General features: G+C 43.2%; 1 protein-coding gene across 1 annotated transcript in view; it reads left to right on the top strand.

The window, feature by feature from the left end:
- LOC145404646 (putative 3',5'-cyclic phosphodiesterase pde-5) overlaps positions 1-22,855 on the top strand; it is a 207,739-nt gene that overhangs the window by 154,699 nt on the left and 30,185 nt on the right. Inside the window, exons 9-11 of the mRNA XM_080276170.1 lie at positions 508-702; positions 6,037-6,250; positions 12,860-12,961. Coding sequence (XP_080132296.1) covers positions 508-702; positions 6,037-6,250; positions 12,860-12,961 — 511 coding nt within the window. The remainder of the gene's footprint in view (positions 1-507; positions 703-6,036; positions 6,251-12,859; positions 12,962-22,855) is intronic.

Raw genomic sequence — 22,855 nt, 5'->3', positions numbered from 1 at the left:
CACACACACACACACACACACACACACACACACACACACACACCGCTCGCTGGTGCAGTGGTAACGCTCTCGCCTGCATACTGGTGGACGGGAGTTCGCGCCTCGCTCAGGTTGCGAAAAGTTTCACTGACGAAGTGGGTGGTTACTGTCCCCCTTGAGCAAGGGGACGGGTGTGTGGGTGTGTGAAGGTCACAGCCTTGCCCTTAGATCGGACTATATGAGCTCTCAGCTCCCTTCCGGGAGGGTAAAAGCTGACGATCACGACCATCAAGTGATCTTGGCCGACCCGGTGAATTACACACACACACACACACACACACACACACACACACACACACACACACACACACATCATCATCATCATCATCGTCATCATCATCATCATCATCATCATCATCATCATATTCATCATCCTGACGTTTTTACCCACCTAAGCATGAGGGAGGGCACACTCAGAAGTAAACAAAAATATCTAACCTGGACCCTTCTCTCTGTGTCCCCATTCAGGTCCATCTTCCAGGACATGGTGAGTATGGACACCCTCATCATGAAGATAATGAACTTCGCCCAGAAACTAGTGGACGCCGACCGTGCCTCCCTCTTCCTGGTGGACTCCAAGAACCGCCAATTGTACGCCAGGATTTTCGACATGGGGTCCGAGTTTGATGAGGACAATCCACCTCAGGCCTTCAAGGAGATCAGGTGAGGAAGGGAATTTTCTTTTACCTGTGTGTTATTTATAGGTGTGTGTGTGTGTGTGTGTGTGTGTGTGTGTGTGTGTGTGTGTGTGTGTGTGTGTGTGTGTGTGTGTGTGTGTGTGTGTGTATGTGTATGTGTGTGTGTGTGTGTGTGTGTGTGTGTGTTTGGAAGTGATGGTTTTTAAGAGATGATTTTATAGGGGAGGTTCAGTTTGGGGGTTTACTATATAAGAAGGATTCAAGAGGCGATTTTTGGTTAGGAGAGTATCTTTTATGTACTTTATTTATTTACTTACTATTTTTGGGCGAGTTCAGTTTTAGGGGGTAAGGGAATGTTATGAGGACGACATAATAAGAGGGATTCGGTTTCTGGGAGAGGCTTACTTAGAGAGAAAGACAGACAGACAGAGAGAGCGAAGCAGGAAAGGTATCATTTTAATATCTACATACACAAAAGGATACTAACGTGTCGTGTGCTGGAATAAACAGCTACGAAAAGCTTGTCAGGTTGCCTCGTCAGCCCACGCAACAACGACCCCGTGTTGAGGGTCTGAGTGAGGTGATTAAGGAGAAGGTAATGAGGTGAGGGTTCAAAGGCAGGAGTCATTAAAGAGGCAGCCCACGTCATAACCGGTAGTGTGATGACGTGTAAAACAAATAACAAAGTCAAGTGGCGACCCTTAACGGGATTATGGCGTCTGCCAATAGATAGATGGACGCCACATTAATTTAATTATAAATGTATAGGTCTAGTTATCTGTTTGTTTGTGTCAGTTTGCTTCAGCCCGTCTACCATTTTAGTTGTACACCAATCTACGCTAGAGAGAATGGAAACTAGGAGATCGACTAGGAGAATGTTTTTGATTCAGGTGGAGGAGGAGACCGGGAATGAGATGGAAGAGAGGGGTGGAGAGGTATATGAATAAGGGTGGTGTGCGTTGTGGAAAGGGCAGCCTGATGGTGGAAGGTAAGATGGCATGGAGGCGATTTATTTGTGGTCATTACTACCACGATGAAGGCATCTGACAACAAATGGATAAGAGATGTTTTTGAACCCCGAAATCCACGAGAAATTCCTTCCCCCCAGCCGCTTACCCCCACCCACCCTAGTCATGTCCTCTGTCATCCAAAACTAAATCGCTGTGCTTTTATTTCTACTGTACGGCGGCAGTGACCTCTGTTGTTACGCTGCCACCATCTTTTTAGTGTAATCAATCTTTAAATATAAGAAGAGGTGCTGGGGAGTCTCCAAAGCCCACAAGAATACACCTCCTCCTCTCTCCACCCGGTCCCCTCACCCTAATCACGCCATCTGTCTCACCTGATTGGGAACAGACGGGAATCATTTTTTGGAAGCGAACGGGCGAGGTGTTGGTGTAAGTGGAGGAAAAAAAAAAGAAAAGAAAAAGGAGAGGAAAAAACAGAATTAAATTTGCAGGCTGCCTTTAAACATCAGAGGTGAATAATGGAATAGATTTTTTTTCCACAATTTTTTTTTTCCTGTGGTCAGGACGGTTATTTCTATGGTTTTTAGTACCTGTGATTGTGGTTTGTAATGTCTAGTTGTGGTCTTTATTACGTTGGAGTGGATTTTATTAGTTTTTTTTTTTACTGTTGTGATGGTTTTATTCGTGGCCTTTATTACTGCTGTGCTGGAATGGTTTTCACTAAAAGTTTTATGATTTAAATGTTTTGCTATATCACATGTTTGTATTCACTACGAGGGGGAGGGGGATGGGGAAGGGAGGGAAGCAATTACATTTTTTTTAAATCCGAACAGCTGGGTATGATAGATTTCTGATTGAGCATTGTGGCGTCTGTCATCTCGACGTGGTTTATTATCTGGTTGTGAGGTGCGTCACTAAATAATTCAGAACTTGTAATTGGAGCCGGCATAATTATAATTCATACCACCATATTTTCTTTATTTGTAGACTGTAATATATATATAGATAGATAGATAGGTAGATAGATAGATAGATAGATAGGTATAGACTATACTATCTTGCAGACTGTACGTAGTCTTGTGGGCAAGAGAGAATGAGGATGGAAAGATGAAACGAGGGCGAAGAGAAAGGTGGGGAAGGGAGGAGAGGGTGATTTGTTTGTGGAATTTCTTTGTGTGAGAGAGGAAAGCGATGGGGAGGGGCGAGGGAGTAAGGTAGGAGACATACGCAGAATTATGTGAGAGAAAAGAAAGTGTTGTGAGACCAAGAAGGGGGGAGTGTACTTGAGTAAGGTACAAAAGGGTGTAAGGGAGAGAGTAGGGATAATTAAAGGGAGATGAGAAGGTAGTGGACTGAAACTCAGGTACAGAAAAGGTAAGAGAAGGGCGAAGGGGAAGGACAGCAGAATCTTGAGAGAGGGGAGAGGAAAGGTGTTAGAGAATGGAGGCAGAGGTGTGGGCAGGAGGAGAAAGGAAAGGAAGTGTATTAAAAAAAATTTGGGGAGAAGTAGGAATTGAGGGACCGAGAAGGGTAATGGTAGGATATACTCTTGGGTAATTTGGATGGGGGGTTTAGAAGTAGGTGAAAGTGTGTGGGGGGGCGAGGGGAGTTGGAGGGGACGATCGCAGAACTGTGAGTGGAGAGAAAAGGAGGGGGATGGGGGGGCAGTGTACTGAAGAGTCGTACGCAGAGTACTTAACCGGAGTGGTAAGGGGAGTGGGTGCAGAATCCTGATAAGGGGAGTGGGAGGAAGGAGAAGGATACTAGAAAGAGAGCAGAGATGTGAGGGAGGGGAGGGGAGAGGAAGGAAAGAACACTGATGTAGGCTGTGTAGGAGAGGAGAAGGAGAAAGAAAGGAAGAAGATATACGCAAAAATTTGTGGAAGAGGAGATTAGCTTGGGGAGACTAAGGATGTGAAAGGTAATATACTTTTGGAGAGGTCAAGTGGATATAAAGATCCGTCAACTGCAGGGGAGAGAGAAGAGCTGGAAGGGGTGAAGACAGAATTATGAGTGGAGGGGTGTTGATCTTCCGACATCTATCCTGCCGTCTCTGCCCTGTTTGTTTCTATGCCTCACCCACAACACCGTGCAGACCTACATTCAACGAGAATTTTTGCACTCACTTCGGTCATCTTTATTTTTACACAGAGGTACAGTCGCGTTCAGGAGAAACAATACACATCTACTCGTTCTGAGTATTATGGTGTCCATTGCTGGTAATATTTAGAGCTAATTCCCTCACTTGCTGGCGCATTGATGACGAGTGCACCAACCAGTGAGTGAAACGGTTCCACATCTAACCAACAGTAGACTCTACAGTAGACAATATGAATAGATGTGTATCCCTACTTGTGAACGCGGCTGTACAGTCACATTCTTCTTCCACTCCCCTGGTGTAACTACGCATCTACTCTTTTTTTTTTCTTAATATATTTTCTTCAGTGTATTTTATCCTTATCTGTACAGTCATTCTCTAAACCTACTCAGATGTTCACTTAGAATTCATCTCAAATTTATTCCAGTTATCCATTTTTTTGCGTATTTTCCCCAGAGTATTTTATTATCATCTGTACAATAATTCACCACGCCTACTCAGATATTCATTTACGTAGAATACACCTCAGACTTATTCCGTTTTCTTTGCCTAGCTTCTGAATGGCCAACTACCGTAAAACCAAAAGGCCTCCAGAGATCACAATTCCATCCCTAACAAAGCTCCTTTCTGCGCCGCCCTATGACTACCGCGTACCCCCCCGCCCGCCCCGCCAAAGCCCTGAAACAAAGCCCCTTATTATTGTTTGCCCCAGCCCTAATTACACTTGCATTAGACCGGGGCTGAGCCTAATTAATTCAACTTTTTCCCGGGACACAACGAGAGAGGGGCTGGCCATGTTGGTTTGGGCCCTGTTCCTGGTGGGAGGGGCTGTGGAGGAGGAAAATTATGTTGATGATAATGATGATGATGGTGATGTGGTGGTGGTGGTGCTGGTGCTGGTGGTGATGATGATGACGATGTTGATGATGTTGATGATGATGATGAGGAGGAGGAGGAGAAGGAGGAGCAGTAGGAAGACAAGGAGAAAGAGGAGCAGTAGGAAGAAATGGACAAGTGATGATGATGAGAAGGAGGAGGAGAAGAAGGAGGAGGATGGTAGAGATGTCACGATGATGATGATGATGGTGATGATGATGATAAATTTGGTGAGAAGTAGCCAAAATATAACCAACAAAATGAGAGTGGGAAATCAGAAAAAATCCACTTCCCCTCCAGCAAAATACCTTCAGAGAAAAGATGTAAACAATGCTGGTATGAGGGACAGCGGAAGAGAAAGAATTATTTGTAAGAGAGACCCTTTGGCTGTCGTGTTGTTCTGTGTGTGTGTGTGTGTGTGTGTGTGTGTATTAGGGTGACACACACACACACACACCAGTTCAACAGGTGGTTGTTTTTCTTGCTGCCAGCTGGTCTCCTGGGCGACCCTTACTTTCTCACTCCGCTTCATCCTCTCCTTCCCTCCTTCCGTCCCACTTGTCCCCCTCTTTCTTTTCCTCCCTTTCTCCTTCAAACCTCTACGTCTTCCTCACACCCTTCCCTCCTTCCTCTTGCTGTGTAGTTTATACATGTAACCTTGAATCTCAACCTTTTCATCCTTCTCTCCCTCACTTCATTCATCCTCCCTGCCTCTCACTTCCACATGCCTCCCTTTCCTCCTCCTCCTCCCATCCCTCAGCCCTCTGTCTACCTCCTTCCTTCCAGTCTTGAAGCCTCACAAATCCTTCCCATGCAGTTTCACCCTCGGGACAAGTATCGTAGGTATCGTAGTCCTGAGTGGTTCAATATAGACGACTCTCATCATCTCCCTCCCTTCACTGTATTCCTTCCGCCCTGGCCCTGTAACATCCTCCCTCACTTTTACATCCTTCTTCCTCTTTTTCTTACTTCTCTGTCCCTCTTCCTGTCACTCCCTAAAACTTCTATGTGTCTCCTTCCCTCGTCTCTTTTCATTCCTCAAATCCCACCACGTCTTTCCATCTCTCCATTTCCAGCACACATCTCGCGTATCCCCATCTCTCCCTCCCTTCCTCATGTTTTCGCCATTGGTACATGTATCATCCTCTTTCCCTCCTATCTCTCCATCCCTCCTGTTTTGTTCCATACCTTCCTATCTCGCTCACATACTCATATACTCATCTCCCTGTCTCCCTCACACGTTTCCGTCTCTCCCCCATATCTCTCCCTCTCTCGCTCACACTGTTCAACTCTCCCGCCTCTTTATATCCCTCTCTCACTCACATTTTTCCATGTCTCCCTCTTCCATACCTCCCTCTCTCGCTCAAAATCTTCTACCCCTCCCTCATATCGACATCTCTCCTTCTCTCTGTCACAGGTTCGCCATCGGTACGGGCATCGCGGGCATCGTGGCACAGAACGGTGAGGTACAGAACATCCCTGACGCGTATGCCGACCCTCGCTTCAACCGCACCGTGGACCAGCTGACTGGCTACGTGACCAAGTCCATCCTATGCATGCCCATCTTCATACGCGGCAACGTGATCGGCGTCATGCAGATGGTTAACAAGGCCACCGGCGTGTTTAGCAAGGTGGGTCATGCTGGCCAGGACTCAAAAGGGAAGGCTGAAGTGTCTAAATTCAGAATAATGCAATTACACTTGATTCTTTACAGAGCAGGACCTGCAGTACTCGGGTATATACTCTGGCTACGGTTTGACGATTTTTAGCTGAAGGAAACCCATCCTCTGATGGGTGAAATTATATGTATATATATATAAATATATATATATATATATATATATATATATATATATATATATGTAATTCACCGGGTCGGTCAGGATCACTTGATGGTCGTGATCGTCAGCTTTTTACCCTCCCGGAAGGGAGCTGAGAGCTCATATAGTCCGATCTAAGGGCAAGGCTGTGACCTGCACACACGCACACACCCGTCCCCTTGCTCAAGGGGGACAGTAACCACCCACTTCGTCAGTGAAACTTTTCGCAACCTGAGCGAGGCGCGAACTCCCGTCCACCAGTTGGCAGGCGAGAACGTTACCACTGCACCAGCGAGCGGTGTGTGTGTGTGTGTGTGTGTGTGTGTGTGTGTGTGTGTGTGTATGTGTGTGTGTGTGTATGTGTGTGTGTGTGTGTGTGTGTGTGTGTGTGTGTGTGTGTGTGTGTGTGTGTGTGTGTGTGTGTGTGTGTGTGTGTGTGTGTGTGCGCGCGCACCTAAATAACGAAAAGAGATGGGAGAATGTGTCACACTGAAAATTTTTAAAGCCAATGTAATTGAGTATACATGACTAACGAGGAGGAGGTTGAAAGGGAAGGTCGTACTGATAGTAATTTAACAGTAATATATTAATCAGAACCGCTGGACAAATATATAAACTAACAGGGAGAGTAGCTTTAGGCCATGAGGTAAAGCTGCAGTAGTAGTGGTATAGCAGATGCTAGATGATAATTGTGTGGCCATAACTCTATAAACAGTGTGTTGTTGCTGAGGGAAACGTCAGTAAGTGTATTGCTGTTTGAACCCAGTGAGGATGTGAAAGATGGGAGAAATGAAGCTCAGGGCACAGTAACGTCTTTTCCTCTGCTGGCCGGTGCAACCCAAGGGATTGGCGGTGAAAGCCGCGTCAGTGCGCCGAATTGCTGATACAAGAAAAAATAATTTCCATCCTCAGACTCCCACACATTTTAGTTACCATTATAGATACGGAGGAAATACGTAGGTGGTACTCTTGCCTGCAGCCCCCGAAAAAAAAAAAAAAAAAAAAAAAAGAGGAAAGAAAATCAGAAGCCACAGTAACATGGTGATCTACAGTCGATGTGTACGAGCATGAGTGTCTTCAGCAAAAAAAGTCAGAGCGAGCCAGGGAGTGACAGATAGACAAAATTAATCATGACTACTAAATTCCAAACATCCTGTAATACAGAGCAGTGAAAACAAGCAGCGATACAAATGTAATCAGATGAAACAAATGCATATATAAAATAAAAGAAAAAAGAATGAAAGGAATTTCATCGTTGCCGTCAAAGCGTCCACAAAAGTATATATGATACTTTTTTTTTTCTTTTTAAGCTGAGCATTTTTAACAACATTTGTGTGTTTTTCGCAAAGAAAAGCGGAAAGAAAATGAGAAATTGTGCAGTGAAACGAGAAGGATAATAAAAGAAGTACAGGTATGAAGACCTTCAATAGTATTTCATAAAATTTGTTTGTTATATAATTTTCTGCGATGACAAACAGTGAAAGTCATACTGACATACATAGTGACTGTCACTTTAATTTCTTAGACAGATGTGGCACAGTACCGTACATTTTTATGAAAGGAAAAGATATTGTGCTTGAAATCTGAGGCAGGGTTTGAAATAGGCTGAATTGTTTGTAATTAAATATAGTTTTACGGTGAATACAAAGGCACAGTCAGGAGCATCAAATATCTTCTCAGTTTTGTTCGAAGGTACCTGAAACGTAGCGAAACATAACCAAAGCTTTAATTGGGCTAATGGGTGTTCCTGATGTTTCGAATTTTTTCCGAAGTGTGTTCGCGCCAAACTTTACGAAGACATTTACTTCCCTGACCGTCCCGCACTTTGCAGTATTGGGTCGCATTCCAGGTGGCTTAGGAGGTATTATATTGGCTTAGAAGACACCAAACTGGCTTAATGGCTTAGGAAATGTTATACTAGCTTAGGGGATATTATACTGGCTTAGGAGATATGATACTGGTTTAAGAGATATTATACTGGCTTAGGAGATATTATACTGGCTTAGGAGATATTATACTGGCTTAGGAGATATTATACTGGCTTAGGAGATATTATACTGGCTTAGGAGATATTATACTGGCTTAGGAGATATTATACTGGCTTAGGAGATATGATACTGGTTTAAGAGATATTATACTGACTTAGGAGATATTATACTGGCTTAGGAGATATTATACTGGCTTAGGAGATATTATACTGGCTTAGGAGATATTATACTGGATTAGGAGATATTATACTGGCTTAGGAGATATATTGGCTAAGGAGATATTATGCAGTATTGACTCAGGAGGTATCACACTGGCTTGGGAGCAAATATACTGGCTGAGGAAATGATGTGGCATAGGAGATAATATACTGGCATGGGAGATAATATACTGGCATAGGAGATAGTATACTGGCTTAGGAGATAGTATACTGGCTTAGGAGATAGTGTACTGGCTTAGGAGATAGTGTACTGGCTTAGGAGATAGTGTACTGGCTTAGGAGATAGTGTACTGGCTTAGGAGATAGTGTACTGGCTTAGGAGATAGTGTACTGGCTTTGGAGATAGCATACTAGCTTGGGAGGTAGTATACTGACATAGGAGGTAGTATACCACCTGGCAACGTATTCTGCACATTCCACCTCGGTATCTTGTATAGTCTTTTTTTATTTTTATTTTAAATCTGACAGCGATCATTAACCTCTTTCAACTTAGTTAATGGCGAGGTGTAGTCAGGTTGGAGGATTGATTTGACTAGTAACCATGGAGACTCATTCTGACCTCAGACTAAAACTCATAAAATTTCACACACCCACTACTTAATATTCTGATTGTGAGAGTAGCCTGTTTCCCTCAGCAGAAAATAAACCATCAACAGTAGGTTATGGACGAATTTGTGTCGATATTGCAAAGTGTAATTAACATACAAGAGAGTGTTATGGTGTAATGCAGTACTCAAAATATACCACTTAAGAAGCTCTAAGAAATATGTGCCAGTGTCGATATTAAAACGATATAATTAACATATAAGAGAGTGTTAAGGTGTAATACTCAAAATAAACCACTTAAGGAGAAGCTCTGCGAAATCTGTGCCACCAAGAATACACCCCAAAAGTTGTCTGATGGTTTGTAATAAATTCCTGCGCTGTGTAATTTCCTTGCTACATTAAACCCTACGCTTTGTATTAGTATATTCTGTCAGCTTAGTCCTACAGACATTATAACGCATGATTTCCCTTTTATAATAAGCTCTTAAGGCAACATTATTAAACCTGAGATCGTTAAGGGAAATGCAGACCTCAGATTTTTATATCATTACTGAAATAAGTGACGTGGAAAAAAATAATGAAGCTTGATCTGTTTACGTTGCTCCAAATTCTGTAATATAATGTGGATGCAGTGTAACCATTTCTTATCTCCACATGTGTTTTGGAATCATCATCATCATCACCATCACCATCACCATCATCATCATCATCATCATCATCATCCAGACCCCCATGCCTACCTCAAGGTGGGGTGAGGTAGGCTTCAGAGAGCCGGAAGGGAAAAAAAAAAAAAAAAAAAAAAGGAAGGAAAAAAAGAAAGCAGACTTGGCAGAATGAGATACTAACCCAAGTTTGCCCATTTGAATGAGACATACTCCCATTCACTCATCATTCAAGCTCCAGGAATCCTGGCTCCACCTGATTGCTCAAAAAAACTTTGCGCACCCACTTATCTAACATAGTCCGACATCTGTCAAGTTAAAAGGGGTGCCAGACTCTGGACGTACACTCCTCTACACAATATTTGTCTAGCCAGCTCGATTGCTTGTCAGTTTCCTGGAGTAGTTAGCTCCTATGTCTCCCTTTCTCACACACTCATTTACCATATCTATAATTTAGGAGCTTACACCTTCGAGCACTCTATTTTGAGAATGCATCTGCAAGACTCGCCTTTGCATGATAATGAATAGGTTGATTTCGGTGCATGCGTCAGTTTATTCTGCATAATATACTCACTTTTTATAATTGTGAAAAACTGGGGTGATGATAATGATGATTATGATGATGATGATAATGATGATGGTTAGGCTCCACCTGTTACATAGGTGGAGATAATTGTTTTTGATGGTTTTATTATTATTCTGGCCCCAGAGTCTCACGATGATTCCAGGAGAACCGGAGGCTGAGGGAGTAATCTGAAGAGGCCAGCTTATGTGTCCTGGCATGGATCATTGCTGATAGAAAAAAAATTCCAAATCCTTTACATGCAGTGGCAGAGTCATCAGTATTATGAGTGACCGTAGTAAGGTGGTCATGTCTAATGGAGATTTCAACAGGACCTGAAGTTATCTGAAAATGAAACTTTAGGGGCCGATTCCTAAGAGTTTACTCTGTTATATTAAAAAAATCCACATCTCCCTAATGGGGTTAAGGTCATTGTAAGAAACAGTAGGTGGAGACTAGTGACTGTCCACCGGCCAGTTACAGAGTTCTAGTTAGTCTCTACCTATTACATGGGTGGGGGCAGTTGTTTTTGATGGTTTTATTATTATACCAGCCTCAGAGTATTGCGATGATCCCAGAACCGGAGGCTGCAGAAGAAATCTGAAGGGCCCAGGTTATGTGTCCTGGCATGGGCCATTGCTGATAGAAAAAAAATTCCAAATCCTTTACGTGCAGTGGCAGAAAGAGTCATATCAGTATTATAAGTGAACGAGATAAGGTGGTTGTCTGTTGGAGATTTCAGTGGGACCTGATTAAGTAATCTGAAAGTGAAACTTAGTGGACCGACTCCTAAGAGTTTATTTCGTTGTATTTAAAAAAATCGATATCTCCCGCATTGGGTCAAGGTCATTGTAAGAAACAGTAGGTGGAGACTAATGACTGTCCAGAGGACAGTTAGAGTTCTATTTATTATTATTATTATTAGTCTCCACCTACTGTGTAGGTGGAGACTGTTGTTTTCACTGGTATTATTATTATTATTATTATTATTATTATTACCTCAGAGCTCTAATTGCTCTTGTTATTACTGTATTAGTTTCCACCTATTAAATAGGAGGAGAGTATTGTTTTCACTGGTATTCTTATTATTCCCGCTTCATCATCTCCCAATGATTCTGGGGGAACCAGAGACTGCGTAAAGAATCTGAAGGGCCCAGGTTATGTGTCCTTGCATTGGCCATTGCTAATAGGAGAAAATTCCAGAAGCTTTATTCGCAGTGGAAGGGCATGTCAGAGTCATATCAGTATTATGTTGTGAATGAGATAAGTTGGTCATGTCTGCTGGAGATTTCAATACGACCTGCACAAGAAATCTGAATGGCCCAGGTTATGTGTCCTGGTATGGGTTATTGCTGAGAGAAAAGAAATTCCAAATCTCCCCAATAGGGTCAAGATCATTGTAAGAAATAGTAGGTTGAGACTAGTGACTGTCCGCAGGACAGTTACATAGTTCTACTTATTATCCTTTTTATTGTTATGCTTTTCACGTTTCCATTTTTCATATCAAATGTCTGGGTCTCACCACACCTCATCTTTAGGTAGGGAGGAAGAGTCAGGAGGGTGCCGATAATGATGTTGATATGTTTTTATTTTTATTAATGTTTTATTTGTGTATGTATAAATTATTCACTTATTTTTTGTCATTTTTGTTTATTTGTTATTTATTTATTACCACCGACAACTAAGTTGACGTCGGTTATGTATTCACCCATGTCTGTTTGTCTCTTTGCCAGTTTGTTTACAAGATATCTCAAAAAGTTTTAACCAGATTTCAATGAAATCTGGTGCATATGTGGGAAGTAGATGAGGGAAGAGTTGACTAGATTTTGAGGTCGATCCGGATCACGTTGCAGGAATCAATCATAAATTTTATTGGCGCTAGGGGAGATATGAGCTTTCTGATTTTGTTGGTAGACTAAGACCGTAGAATTAACTATGTGAGACGGTAAAAGTATTCGTGTGGTAGGAAAGAGGAATTACAACAATCATAGATTTTACAAGTGCTCGTGGGCCCTTCGGGTTCCTCGCACTTGCTCCTGCGGAGGGCTCTTGCGCTGCTATGGTATGTTTTAGTTGTAGCTATGGGCAAAAAATTCTACGGATATCCTATGCCGGGCGCCGGGAGCGGCGTTTTTTGGTCAAAATGTAATCGATCATTAAATATAGTAAAGTTTTTCAATCGTGATGGGACCAAGTTTTTTCACGGCGAATTTTTTTCGTTTTTTGTGCCAATTTTGGTGCGATTTGAATGTATAGTCTCTGCTCCCCAAAATAGACACACACACACACACACACACACACACACACACACACACACACACACACACACACACACACACACACACACACACACACACACACACGGGTAGTGCTATAGTATAATAGATAGGCGTCGTCGAAGGTACGTGTCTTCTAGTTTATTTATTTTTTTGTTTGACTAACAGGAAGACGAGGAATCCTTCGCCATGTTCGCGGTGTACTGCGGCCTGGCCCTCCACCACGCCAAGCTGTACGACAAGATACGACGCTCAGAGCAGAAGTATAAGGTGAGACGGCGACACCTGTGGGGTTTATTGGCCTGGGTTGGGTTGTGAGTCCAGTTTGATTTATTGTGGCTGGTTTTGTGGCGCTGATTTGGATCTTATGTGACGTCTTATTTTACTGATTTTATAAACTGTTGTCAAATTGTTCTTAAGTGTTCGAAGAGCTGGATTTTTTTTTTTTTAATTATTCAGACTAATTTGGTGATTTATCTGGACTCTGTGTGTTCTCATGTGATTTTTGTGGAGGTTTTTCAGTGTTGTGATTTATTGTGGCTCATACACGGTGCTTTCTTTTACTTCCTTCTCAGAGCTGATGTCAGAGTGTCTTAAGTATAACGTGAAGGGGGTCAAGGGCAGGTTATTCTTTATAGTTATTTTCACTCCTATGTGACTTTTTTCTTCATATATTTTAAGAGCTGATGTCAGTCCTTTGAAGTTTTGATGGCATATTAAATTCTGTTGATTTACCGAAGACTTTTTATAAATTGATCAGCCACTGCAGTACGATTATGTGTTTTGTTCTTGCGATCTCCGCGTGATTTTATTTATTTATTTATTTATTTATTTTTTTTTACAGTCAGGGTGGAATATAGGCTTCACTAGAATCCTTCACTAGGAGATATTGTTCCTAAGCTGAATAATATAATCAGTTAGCTATCTACCGTATCTATCTATCTGTAGCTCAGACAGGACGGCACACTCCCAGGGTAATCATCAAGCCACACACGTTTATTCGTATTTCAGCCCCAAGGGGAGAAGGGACAGATCCTCAGTTAGCAGCAATAATAAAATTCAGAAAGGCATCATTACACTGAAGGGGTTAAGAGCTGATGTCAGGGTGATCAGACCATGTAGTTATTTTGATCTCTCTCTCTCTCTCTCTCTCTCTCTCTCTCTGGGGGGGGGGGACGGGTTTGATGACAGTTTCTCTTCCTCAATGTCACGTTCAGTTTTGTCAATTTCTATGTGGCGTCCTTTCAAAGTGATTTTAAGACCAGATCTTAGAGTTTTTCCTTGATATTTCTTTAATTTTTAAAGTTAACGTGTTCCTCTTTAATATTACCTTGAATTCTCTAGGCCTTTGTATCATTTTTTTTTATTATTATAATGCTTAGATCTGATGTCCTTTTTTTTTTTTTTTAGCTGGCATCATAACATTCTCTCCGGCTTTTGTTTTTATTTTTATCATGTTTTATTTTCTCATTCTGTTCTTTAAAGTTTAGATTGATAATTATTCAGTTCGTTTCGTTCATTCACCAGCGTTGTTTCATTTAATCACGTCTTATTTCTGGTGGTATCGTAGATTTCTCATATCTTCTCTCTTCATTTATTTATTTTTTTCTTTTTCTTTTTGTCCTTTATTCTTTCCCTGCATTGCGCCGTCATATCGATCCTCCGCCCGTCAGCTGCTGTCCTGTTACCTCCACCCCCCCCCTCTCTCTCTCTCTCTCTCTCTCTCTCTCTCTCTCTCTCTCCAGTATCTGTCGTGCTGCTTATCCATCTGTCTATCTATTACTTTATCTCTACTTATATGTCCGTCTTTGTCTGTCTGTTTCTGGCACAGTGTCTGTCTATCTGTCTCTCTGTCTGTGTACCGTATCTATTTTTTCATAACTCATCCTCGACCTGTCAGTTCTTTCCTTATTCTCTCCTTTAACCCCCCGCTTCCCTCTCTTCTGTTCTTTTCTCCATCCTCTATAGTCTCTCCTCCTCCTCTTTCCCCTCCTCCAACACCTCTCTCATTGTCTCTTTTACCTTTTATTTTTCTCTCCTTTCCCCCTCTTTCTCTTTCCCTCCCTCTTTCCTCTCCCTTCTCCTCTTTCTCTTTCCCCTTCGTCTTTCCACTCCCTTCTCCTCTCTTCTGTCTTTTCATCTCGCACTTTCCTCTTCATTTTTTCATATCTTGCCTTTTCCTCCTCCTTTCACCTTTTCCTATTCCCTGTCGTTTTGCTTTCTTCTCCAGTTTCTCCACCTTTTCTCTCCCAATGCCCTCTGCCTTGTATCCTTCTCTTCTCTTCTCTCTTCCTCCGTTCCCTCTCCATGCCTCTTGATCTGTACTCTCTGTTTTTCTTCCTCTTTTGTCTTTTTCAGTTTTTCCTTCTTTCATATCCATTCATTTTCACTCGCCTCGCCTTATTTTCTCACCTCTTATGCTCTCCGTTGCCCCTTCCCTCTCGTTTCTACTTTCTTTCCTTCTTCCCGAATATCTAATCTCCACCTCCTCCTCCTCCTCCTCCTCCTCCTCCTCCTCCTCCTCCTCCTCCTCCTCCTCATCCTCATCCTCATCCCTCGCTTGATCCCTCTTCTTCTCTCCCCTCAGCTGTCCCCTTCCCTCAGTCTCCCGTCATCTTGTTAGTCTGCCCCTTCTTCTCCCCTCTCCTTCTCCTCTCACATTTTCCTCTTCATTTTCCTCCTCTTCTCACCTCCTGTCCTCCCCTTCTCTCATTTACCCTTTTTCCTTCTCCCTCACGCCTCTCCTTCCAAATCTCTGTCTTTTTCGTCTCTCCTCTCCTCTCCCTTTGCCTCTGCTTCAGTCTCTCCCCCTGTCCTCTTCAGTCTCCTTCCATTTCCCTCTCTCCCTGTCCTGTTTCATTTTCTTCTTTTTCTCATTTTCCGTTTTGTCTTTACTTCATTTGTCTTTATCCTTCTCGTTCCCTTCTTTCTCTTCTCGTCTTTCCCTTCTCCTCTGAGTCCCCCCCTTCTCTCTCTCTCTCTCAACTACCACTTTCCTGCTATGTTTACGACGTGAGATGAGCTGCTTTAAAAACCTTGCGTAACTGCCTGACCTCTCTTGACACGCCGGGGGTCACGGTAGCGGCGATGCTGGTGTGGAGGCGGCCTGGTCACGGTCACTGTTACGGTTAAAGGGAGTGTGTTGACGGTTAAAGGTGGGTTAAAGGTGGTGAAGTGACGGTTAATTGGAGTGCGGTGACGGTTAAGGGTGTGTTGACGGTTAAGGAAAGTGCGGTTGCGGTTAAGGGGAGTGCGGTGACGGTTAAAGGGAGTGCGGTGACGGTTAATGGGGGTACTGTGACGGTTAATGGGAGTGCGGTGACGGTTAAGAGTGAATTGGAGTTCGAGAGTAAGAGGAAGAGATAATGGTTAATGATGGGGTGAGGTTACGGTTAAGGGGAAGAGGATGCGGGTAATTGTGGTGAAATTACGGTTAAGAGGAGAGTCAGTGATCAAGAGGAGGGCATTTAGAATTAAGAAGAGTGTGGTTACGGCTAAGAGAAGAAAGCAAGACCTCTTTTTTTTCTTTTCTTTTTTCCACTTTCTTTAGCTTCAGTGACTCATTCTCAGTTGAATAAAATCGTCTTGTGTAATCTGGAATAGTGAAATAGAATACTAGAGCTGTTCACACTACTAGAGGGTTGATGGTGACTGTATGAGCGGTTTCGATCCCTAATGATTACTTTAAGCTGAATAAAATCGTCTGGCCTTAGCTGGAATACAATACTAGCATTGTCTTACCTCGTCCGGCACGTTCACCCTCTCTCCTGACTCACCCTGGCTTCTGTCACTGTCCCCTATTCCTTCCTCTTGTCTTTCCTCTTCCTTCTTTTAATTTCCCCAACCTCCACCCCCCACGTTCTCCCCGCACCTCCCTGTCTCTCCTTCATTTTTCTCCTCCCCACGTAAATCTGTGTTCTATCCCTTCCACCCATTTTCCAACTTTCTTTTATTTCCTTTCCCCTCCAGCCGCTTCCCACCCACCTCTTATTCTTCCCCTAGCGGGACCCCTATAAATCTTCTTTTGCCCTCCCCACCCCCACCCATTCCCCTGCAGCCCTTACACCTCCACTACGTCACCTTAGTCCCTCCACTCCTCCCCTCCTTCTCTTCCTCCCTCCGTACCCCAACCCCCTTACCTCTTCCTCTTTCCATTGTCCCCCCTTCCACCTCCCCTTAATGCGCCACCAAAGGATCCATTCGTCTCTTTCCATCTTCGCCTCAGTTTACAGTATCTTCTACACTCTTCCCCTCCCCTTTCCCCTTCCCCTTCCTTTTCTTTTCCTCTTCCACCCCGCTCTCCCTTTCCCTTCCCTTTTCTGGCCTTTATCTTATCCCCTCTCCTTTCTTCCCTTTTCCATTCCTCCCCACCCCTCCTCTTCCCTCCATTCTCTTTGTCTTTTTCTTCCCCTTTTGTCGTCTTTCCTCTCTCTTTCCCTTCCCTCTCCCTTCCCATCACCTTTTCTCCTCGTTCCCTTACCACCTTCCCCCACCGTCCCCACCTTCCCTTCCCTTTTTTCACCCTCACGCCATGTGGATAGGATGGAGGGTGAAAGACTGATGAAGAGAGTGTATGTGAGTGAGGTGGAGGGGGGGAGAGGGAGGGGGAGGCCGAGGATGAGATGGAGGGATGGGGTGGAGAGGTATATGAGAGAGGGGGGTGTGAGTTGGGAGCAGGGCAGTGAAATGGCGAGGGACAGGGCGACGTGGAGGCGATTTGTTTGTGGCCACCCCAAACGGGATTGAGGCGTGTGGCAATAGATAGATAGATAGACGCCCGTCCCCCTCCTTTCCTCTGACCATTATTCTTATTTTCTTCAGTCTTCCCTCCCCTCCCCTCCCCTCCCCTCCCCTCCCCTACTCTCCCCTCCACTGACCTTCACTCTTCATTTCTTATATCTGCCCATCCTCCTCTCTCCTCCATCCTCCCCCCCCCTTCCCTCCTCTTCTCTCGTTTCCCTTTCATTTCCACTCCCCCCCCTCCCCTCCCCTCCCCTCCTGTCCTGTCCTGTCCTGTCCTGTTCCCTCTCCTCCTCTTCCCTCTCCTTCTCCTCTTTCCTTCCCTCGACTTACCTTCCATGTTTTCCTTTCTCCCCCTCTCCTCCCCTCCCTTCCCTTCCTGTCCCTTCCCCTCCTGTCCCCTCCCCTTCTCTTCTTTCCATTCATATTCCCTCCCCTCCATCACCCTTCCCCACACTATCATCTTTCCCCGTGTGTAAGGAAGCAAGATAGCACTGAATTGTTGCCTTTCAGTATCGCATGAAAAAGTTAGAGTGGATGGTTTTGCCTCGAGGGTGAAGTCCAGAAATTTAAAGCCAGAAACGCTGAATGATTGAAGGTGTGTTCCAATTGTGCTGGATACTCTAGTGATAGTTCTCTTACTTTCGTACTTTCCACTTCCCACGTTAGCATATCCTGGACACTTTTTACATCAGTGTGAATAGGGTCATGACGATGATGGTGATGACGATGATAATGATGATGATTTATGACGATGATGGTGATGATGATGATGATGATGATGATGATGATGGTTTATAACAATTTTCTTTCTTGATCAGTTTCGGAACAAATTTGATAAAGCAACTAGGATTTGTTACATAGGAATTAGTCTGACTATTCTTTTTAGGGGGGGATATATTTATGTTTTCTGATTACACCACAAAAACGGTGTAAGCTCCCAGCAGTTTCATCTCATATTTTTCTTTATTGACCGTCATCGTAGTCTTACAAAGCCTCTCATTAAAAGAGGCTTTGTCGTTTTGAAAGAAATCTCGTGCCTGATTGGAACTGCATTTTCTCTTGTGGTAGTGTACGATACCTACGAATAATGTCATTATTTTCTTCATTCCATACATTTTGAAGTATTGGTTAAAGTCTGAAACATTCTTCGCCTACTTATTTAAGTGTATGCCTGCTATTTCTGTCAGTAAAGCATAAAGGTGGAACTTTATATAGCCTGTGAAATACTCTGTATATCAATAAATGTGTGCCGTAGGAAACAAAGCGACCAGCAGCAGCGCTTGATGTGAAACTGTGGATCCCAAGTAGGGATATTGTTTATAGGCACTGCAGGCAGCACATCCCCTCCAAACCGCTGTTGAGATGTGAAAATACCACACTCAGAAAAATGTTGGAAAACTGTGGCAAAACGATAACAACAAAGTACATCACAGAACAAAACTAAAAATAGACATATGTGGAAAAATTGAATGACAGAAAATTAACAGCAAAGTGAACAAGAACAACACAAGCACAAACATCAAAATAAATCTACGGCAAAAAGCTAGCAGTCACCACCACCACCACCACCACAACAACAACAACAACTACAAATGAAATAAACGCATTTTGACACAGAACTCATCTGAGAGCCACGGGTTCGATTCTCTAAACAACAATAGACTTTTATTGAAAAGCGTCCAGTAAAATACAAACAAACTGAACAACAACAGAAACGAAACAAAACAACGTTGTCACACTGCTTTGCTCTTTGTAAATACGTAAAGCAGTAATGAAACTGGCGGAAAAAGGCGAATGAATGCATCTGTTTGTATGTCTGCCTGTATCTAGTTATTTGTCGGTGTTTGTGTCTTTCTATCTATCCGTGTCTCTCAACCTGTCTGTATGTCTGTCTGTTTATACCTGTCTGTCTATCTGTCTGTCTATATGTTTATCTGCGTGTGTGTCTATCCGTTTTATCACCAAACACAACCCCGGCTCCATCTTGTGTGTGCATTTAAGTACATTACACACACACACACACACACACACACACACACACACACACACACACACACACACACACACACACACACACACACACACACACACACACACACACACACACACACACACACACACACACACACACACACACACACACACACACACACAGAGCACAAAGGGCCTCCTCCATGGTTGCTGATAATTGTTCTAACCTGCACTAATCCCTGCTGTCCTCTCAAGTCTGGGTTACACCGATATTTTCCGCTGTTCTTTTGGTAGGCGTCGTTATCACATATTTGGAACGTGGCTGGTAGTCTCACAAACCAGCAGAGTGATAGCTTTAAAACTGATCGCTTTGGTCAGCATCAGCGCTTATCATGTTTGGATGGATGTGATTTGACAGTGTACACCCTCACAGTTCAAATTCTCGGTCCTCCCCTGTTGCCTACCACATCGTGCTCTTAATTTAATTCCTTCGCGTGGTCCTATGCTTTGACTGAGGGACTTTATTGGTGGTACACTGTTAACCCCATCGTCGTAGTGTCACATTGCAATATTAGTTCAGACCTGGCGTAGACCGTCTTCCAGTCAGAGGACCACAGAGTTATTGAATCGTGGATATACGAAGAGACTGTGAAATCTGCCCAAAGACCCATTGAACCCCAGATTCAGTGGAGGTTCTGCGGTCGACGCTTGTTGACTATACTCAGATGGGAAGTCACGCTCCATCGAGGCGTATCTTCGCCTCACGTAACATGGAAGTAGGTGCAGCACATTTTAGCTCGGGCACTCTGGTGATAGTTCTCCCACTTTTATTGTCCCTTTCGTGTTCCTATCTGGGGACCCCATGAACCCCATATAATAAATTGGAAATGAGGGTGGGATGTTAATGCTGAATGGAGCGACTTGTATAATGAGGAGCTGGAGGTGTGGCCCATTTTAGCTCGGACACTAATCATAGTTTTCCAAGTGTAATTATTTTCGTTTTTACGTTTTTGGATCCCACGCACATTGTTTATAAGTGGAAAAGAGTTAGGATGATACTGATTACTAGACAAGCCAAGGTCTGCCGCAAGATATCGCCCAGTTTCAGATATATCGAGCTTATGTGTAACTCCATAAATTTTGCTGACTGTACCTTTGTTATCTGAAACCTTAGTATTTTTCTTTACTTGTTTATTCCTTCTCATACCACTACTTCGCGTCCTTGTCCCCATCCCACTCTTCCCTCCAATTATCTATTCTCTCATTCCCATCCTCTTATATTTCTCCTCCCCTTCTGTTTCTTTTCCATCCCTTCCCTGTTCCTTCCCAGGCTCTCTTACTACTCTTAAATTTACCCAGCTTCGCCCCATTCCCTTTCCTCTTGGTCCCAACGTTCACCATCTTCCTCCCTTAACCTCCCACATCACCCTCACTATACCTAACCTTTTCACCCTATTCCCTTCCCTCAGTTCCCCGTCCCCCATCCGTCCTCCTTTCTCCATCTCAGCCTCGCCTCGCTATCTGCTCGTGTGTGAGGAAGCAAGTGTCACGTAACCAAACAAGAGTAAAATTGACGCCAAATACTGTAGAGAAGCTGGCTTACTCCACACAGCTTCCGTATCAGTAACTTCAGAGTCCGAGATCATGTCTTTTCAAACTGACATCAGCTCTTTATTTTTAAGTATTTATTTATTCATTTATGTGTGTATGGAACCCTCTTGATGTCTAGCATATCCACTTAAGACCTTTGCCCAACTTTACTATTTTAATCAGTCTACCACCAGACAGTCTGGAAGCTTACGTATTTCCTAATGATATAACCAGCCTTTTGGCTTAGCCAGCTCGGCTTTGAAACTGATAACTTCAATTTTTGACGTCTTGAATCGTTTTGTCATTAGCTTAGGAGGTTCTCCAGCACCTCCTCCCAAACGAGTTAGTCTGCATATTACAGCTTGTTACTCTCTTGCATAGTATTTATGTGTGTTACATCGACATAGTATGGATGAATAGTATATAAAACTGTAGGACTATATTAACGCACCAGATGCAGATACAAAACTGTACTGGTTAGGTAGCGTCCTTATCCAGCGAGAATAAAGGGCCAGGTTTTCCACACTGACATCATTTCGTATATCTGTGTCGTTCAGAATGTGTATGCAACCCTCTTCCTTTCTGTCAATATGATTTCTAAACTTAGTTTCCGAATCACTGAAATCAGTTTTTGAAATCAAATCTTTAACTCTGACATCAGCACATATTTCTCTGTTGCTGGGAGAATGCGTCCAGCCTTCTTCCTTTCTTGCATATATCCGAGACATGTGTAATACTGTGTAAGACTATGTACAGGCAACGAGAAGGGGAAAGAATAAGATGCCAAGATTCTGAGGTTTTCTTTCATGAGTTCTGACACCCTGTTATTCAGTTCACCAGGCTTACAGTGTTGTGAGATTAGGCTTAGTGAACTTGACAGTGTATCCAGAACTCACAAAAACGAAGTAAGACAATCCATATCCTGACAGATTATGATGAATCAGAATAGGGAAAAAGTTATTACATTAATTCCAAGTGTGTGATGTTTCCTGTTTCGCTGTGACAATTCATCTGTATGTTTAATGTGTGAGATTTTCCGTTTTGCTCTGTGGCATATCTTCTTGGTGTGGTAAGAGCTTGTTTACTGATATATATTGGTTTTACAATCAAGAGGTTGGAGTTCCTAATTATTTTCGAATATTTTCATGTATGTTATTTTAATATATAGCAAAAAAAACGAACTACGATGCAAGAATGCAGGTTTCAGTTCATTTTACTACGTCGTTCATGTGTCAAATTTCACTTTATTCTAAAAAGGCTCAAGAAATGTACCAGGATATTGTTACTAAAGCCATTTTGTTTTATTTATTTATTTATTTACTTATTCATTTAAAGAAAAAATTTGAGGTGCGATGCAAGTCACAACAGTGCGTGTTAATGAAAGTTCGCTGTAAGTTTCTAAAATTCTTACGAGGCTAGTACGAAGAAAAAAATCTTAGTAACTCCAGCCCATGGTCGGTGATTCCTTTACATACCCTGAAAAGCTCAGGTGATGTATTTCAGTCTTAGAGTAAAACGTAACCCTCCCCCGACGGTATACTGAATGAATTTCTCGTGTGTAAAGGATGCTGCCACCCTAACAGTTTTTGTTTCTTTTTCACCATCGCTGTACTCTGCCACCACCAGCGTCACATCCTTCACTTCCAGCCACACTGTTCCCTCTTCTTGCACACTGTTATGGCTCTGACTGCCACCATTATCACCACCACCACCACTATCATATTAGCCCACACCAGCACTATCCCACCACCAAGACACCATCACCAACACCACCACTTCATAACACCACCATCAGCACACCAACGTAACACCACTAAGGCACCATCACCAACACCACCACTTCATAACACCACCATCAGC

Source organism: Coenobita brevimanus, chromosome 64, assembly GCF_032717465.1.
Source record: "Coenobita brevimanus isolate Jiangsu-jjx chromosome 64, ASM3271746v2, whole genome shotgun sequence".
NCBI classification, from domain to species: domain Eukaryota; kingdom Metazoa; phylum Arthropoda; class Malacostraca; order Decapoda; family Coenobitidae; genus Coenobita; species Coenobita brevimanus.
Note: the sequence above shows the minus strand (reverse complement) of the source record. Positions and strands in the feature narration are given on the sequence as shown.